This window comes from Astyanax mexicanus, chromosome 8, assembly GCF_023375975.1.
Source record: "Astyanax mexicanus isolate ESR-SI-001 chromosome 8, AstMex3_surface, whole genome shotgun sequence".
NCBI classification, from domain to species: domain Eukaryota; kingdom Metazoa; phylum Chordata; class Actinopteri; order Characiformes; family Acestrorhamphidae; genus Astyanax; species Astyanax mexicanus.
The window spans coordinates 7156629-7161255 of record NC_064415.1 but is presented as its reverse complement, the minus strand read 5'-3'; the positions used below and the strand labels follow the sequence as shown (position 1 = coordinate 7161255).

General features: G+C 32.5%; 1 protein-coding gene across 1 annotated transcript; it reads right to left on the bottom strand.

Annotated features, from left to right (window-relative positions):
- Positions 1 to 4003: 4003 nt before the first annotated feature.
- LOC125803955 (lithostathine-1-beta-like) lies at positions 4004 to 4360 on the bottom strand. Its single transcript, XM_049482770.1, has one exon. It carries the CDS (start codon positions 4358 to 4360, stop codon positions 4004 to 4006), a length of 357 nt encoding a protein of 118 aa, XP_049338727.1.
- Between the last annotated feature and the right edge of the window lie 267 nt (positions 4361 to 4627).

Genomic DNA, 4627 nt, shown 5'->3' with positions numbered 1-4627 from the left:
TCCTCTCATCACAGCAAACTGAAGACTATCTATCTATCTATCTATCTATCTATCTATCTATCTATCTATCTATCTATCTATCTATCTATCTATCTATCATTATTGAGTTTGCACAGATTAGCATCCTTTTCTGTAGGCACTAATAGACGGGCACTCATCAAAACATATTAACAATATTCTGAAGATACAGTGTGTACAAACAGTTCTTTTAACCCTTGTGTGGTGTTCAGGTTGTGGGACCCGTTTTCATTTTTCATCAATTGGTACTAAAAAAATATTTTTTCTAACTCAAACTCATTGGCATTGGCTCATTTTTTGTGAAAAACATATATCAAAACACATTTTCGATAAACACACACTGTACACCCCCCCCCCCACACACACACACACACACATTTATATTACATACAGTATGTTTGGCCAAGGGCTAATAAACATTGCTTCATTTGTAAATTTGAAACTAAACAAATGTTCTACTCATATCTTGAGTTTAATTCATTTTCTTTTACATTTTATTAAAAAACTAATAAAAAAAGAGTAGCACTTTTTGAAAGAAATGTAACATAAGAAAGGTAAAGGGTAAATATTAACCATGTAAGCTGTTTATATTGCTTGCAATTCAGGTGAAGCGAGCATGTGTAAAGCATTTTAATGTAAAATTGCTTAATTTTGCTGAATTAAATACAAGTAACAAAGTAAACGTAAAGGGGTTTCTAATGGGTTTAGGAGCTTAGATGTTGCTAAGTGGTTACTAAGGATTTTTTAACCCTTTGAACCCCAGACTACAGTATTTTTGGTGTGTTTTTCTCCGTTTTCATCAGTTCCCCTTTCACTTGTTCTTATAACACAGATAATGATAAGAGACAGCCACATGCTATTATTTTTCTTTATACCAGAAGACACTGAGCTGCTCACATCAGAATTTGATTTTCAATTTTTTTTAACTTATTTTTAAATGTACAGACTTCAATTCACACAAAAGTTTTCTTTTCAGTATAGTTAGATTAGGATCCATGTAAAAACATTTTATTCCAAACATTTTGGAGCATTTCTACTGGCTTCTTTATCGAGAAGTTTTGATACAGTATAAAGAGCCTTATGTATGGAACAAAATGGCACAAATAGAGATACAGGTAAATGTGTATTCTTTGTGTAAAGCAGGTTTAGATCAAAATCCAAAAAGAATAAATGCATTAATAGGTAAGGAAACTTCTTTAAAAATGTATAACTTCAGTGAAATGTAATCTAAACAAATGTTAAATACATATTTCTTCTAAATATAAAAAAACATATTACTTGATTCCTAAGATATATATATATATATATATATATATATATATATATATATATATATATATGATGTTTAATTTAAATCGTATTAAAAGTGTTACTTACCTGTTACTGTATGAGGAGCTGTGCTGGTGTGTGAGTGTCTGCTGCAGTAATACGGCTGTATAATAACTGAGGAAGATAAAGACAGGACAGCTCTGTTTGTTTGATGCTCATTTGCATCATATTCCAGTGAACAATAAATATAAACAATAAATATAATCAGACAGGTCATGAAGCAGCTATTGTATGTTGTCTGTGGATAAGGTGAACCTTGAATAAAGAATTATGTAACAATAAAAATCATATATCAAATTCCATATATTTTTATCTTTAAAATAAGGGTACATTAATTAACAGTCCTTACAACAGAAAGTCCTGAGTAATTATTAATTTACACTAGTTAAGACAGTATTAATTATTACACATGTTTTAAGTAAATATGTTTTATCTAATTATTTATCTTCATTCTTTATTACAACATTACAGCATTCTTAAGCATTAAACTTCAGTAATGTTTAATACTATCTTAACTAGTGTCAATTTGTAATTATTTAAAACAATCCATAACTATTTAACAATGATTAATATTATTACTCTGTGACTCTTATTGTGAAGTACTATCAGTGTTGCTATGCTATTGGTGTTGGTTGCTATGGTGTTGCTAGTTGGTTGCTTATGTGTTGCTATGACATGCTAAGATGTGTCTAGGTGTTTTTTGAGATGTTGCTAAGGGGTTGCTAATGTGTTGCAATAGTATAGATGTTGGTTGCTATGGTGTTGCTGTGGTCAATGTAATCAAATAGTTATCCCACAGTTATATCCTGTAATTTTTACTAATAGGGTAAACTGACTAAACACTATTAAACAAAAGTAAAACATAAGACAATGTATAAAGTTGAGACATTATGCTTTTATTTATTTTAACAATCACAAAATATTACAGAAGCCAAACACAGAGAAGCAGAATATCATCACTATTCTGTTAGCTTTACAGAATAAGAAATATATATATATATATATATATATATATATATATATATATATATATATATATATATATATATATATATATATTAATTTAATACAGTGCACTTAAAAAGTATTGGAACATATAGGTCAATCCCTTTATTTCTGTGGTAGATTGAACACATTAAAATATTAATATGACACAAAAGATCAACATTTCACCTTTTATTTCCAATTATCTACATCTGGATCTGATACACAGTTCAGAAGATTGCACCTTCTGTCTGAGCCCAACCCATTTTTCTTGTGAGCACAAGTATTGGAACATGTGACTTGCTCAGGTGATTCCTGATACATTAATTATTATTTAAATAATAAACAACAACAGCTTGGAAGGTCCTGAAGAAGAAAGTCATCACTGGTGTACTAAGTAACTTCCTAATCACTGTACATACTGCTATCCCAATATAAAAAAAATGCTGATAAGTTATATATGAATCCAGCAAAAGAACATATCACCTCACATCTAAGAAACTAAATCATTAAATCATTACAAAAAGAAATTTTAAAATAATTAGTATACATACATCGATAACTGTGTTAAAGCATAGACACTGTAGTTTCATTCATTTTTATTTTTCCCTTTATATAAACAATAAGGCTAAAATTGTCAACCATGTTGAATTTGTTACCCACTCCCTTTTCCCAGACAAAGCTTCTCAGACCGCCTTCATTGAGTTCACAGTTCAGCCTTAGTTTTTTAATAAAATGTAAAAGAAAATGAATTTAACTCAAGATATGAGTAGGAAATTTGTTTAGTTTCAAATTTACAAATGAAGCAATGTTTAGTAGCCCTTTCCCAAACATACTGTATGTAATATAAATGTGTAGGGGGGGGGGGGGGGGGTGTACAGTGTGTGTTTATCGAAAATGTGTTTTGATATATGTTTTTCACCAAAAAATGAGCCAATGCCAATGAGTTTGAGTTAGAAAAAATATTTTTTTAGTATCATTTGATGAAAAATGAAAACGGGTCCCACAGACCCGAACACCACACGAGGGTGTTAAGTATTTTATGAGAAACAAGTAACTTAAATCAAACTACAGCATATTATGGTACCGGAGCTAAGCTCTACTTATTCTGATTACCACTTAGATGAACCAAAGCTATTGTCCATTTTAACTTAACTGTTGGAATTAAAAATAAGCATTTGTCTGTTTTGTTATTGAAACGACAATATGGGGGTGGGCGGAGCCACTTCATATCATACTGCAACCGGCCAGCAGAGGCGCTAGACCTGTGGTGGCTTCAATATTGAGAGACACTGTACTTTCCCTGCTTACTGTATAAACAGTCATCAAGTTAAACTATGGTAAATGGATTGTATAAACCAATAGGGAGTCGGAATGGTATATGTTTATACTTCTCTGCATCCAATCACAATCAGATTCACTCTATCTGGATGGAGAGATTTATCTGGATAGGGGTTTTATTAAACGATGAGAAGCCGGAATAAAAACCAGCTGAAATGAAATAGGAGTAACGAGGCTTTTTTAAAATGTAAGGAGTAGAAAGTTCAGATAATTGTGTGAAAATATAAGAAGTAGAAGTAAAAAGTCATCTGATAAATAATTACTTCAGTAAAGTATAGATAATCTACATTTCTATCGAAAATAATTGTACTTCATTACTTGACACCTCTGATTATTTTGTGGTGCAGATGAAGTTGAGGGTCTGGTTCTCCAGCAGACTGATCCACTGCTTACTTCCAGACTGAACCGCTCCTGATCTTTCTCCATTACTGCAGTCCTGCATTTCCAACCTTTGACCCCAGTTCTGGTAGCAGAGGAACTCTCCGCTCACCCAGAACCAGAACTTCAGAGCACAGGTGTGACGCAGACCCACCCACACATTATCAGTGGAGGCAGTTTTAGAAATAATCTCCAACCAGCGCTGAATTCCCTCAGTGTGAACAGAGACCAGGTCCACAGGATTCTCTCTGCAGTATTTCAGAGCTTCCCACCACGTCTTCTTCTCTTTAATCAGGACCAGAGGAACCATTTCTGAAAGGTGAGGACCAAGATTTACCCAAATGCAATAGTTCCAATATGATTTTCAAGTTTCTAACACAATTTTCACATCAGTTTTACTGTTAACTTTTCCAAACACTGCAACTGTACAGGGGTTGGACAATGAAACTGAAACACCTGGTTTTAGATCACAATAATTTATTGTGGTGACGGACAGTTGTGGTGGTGGAAACAGGAGAGTTGAGATGCACATTGAATTCTGCGTGATTTGATCAGCCGTGGTTTTTGTTTTTTGGAT

What these genes read in the sequence shown, in the direction of transcription:
- LOC125803955 (XM_049482770.1), bottom strand. Translation starts at nt 4,360, where the DNA reads ATGGTTCCTCTGGTCCTGATTAAAGAGAAGAAGACGTGGTGGGAAGCT.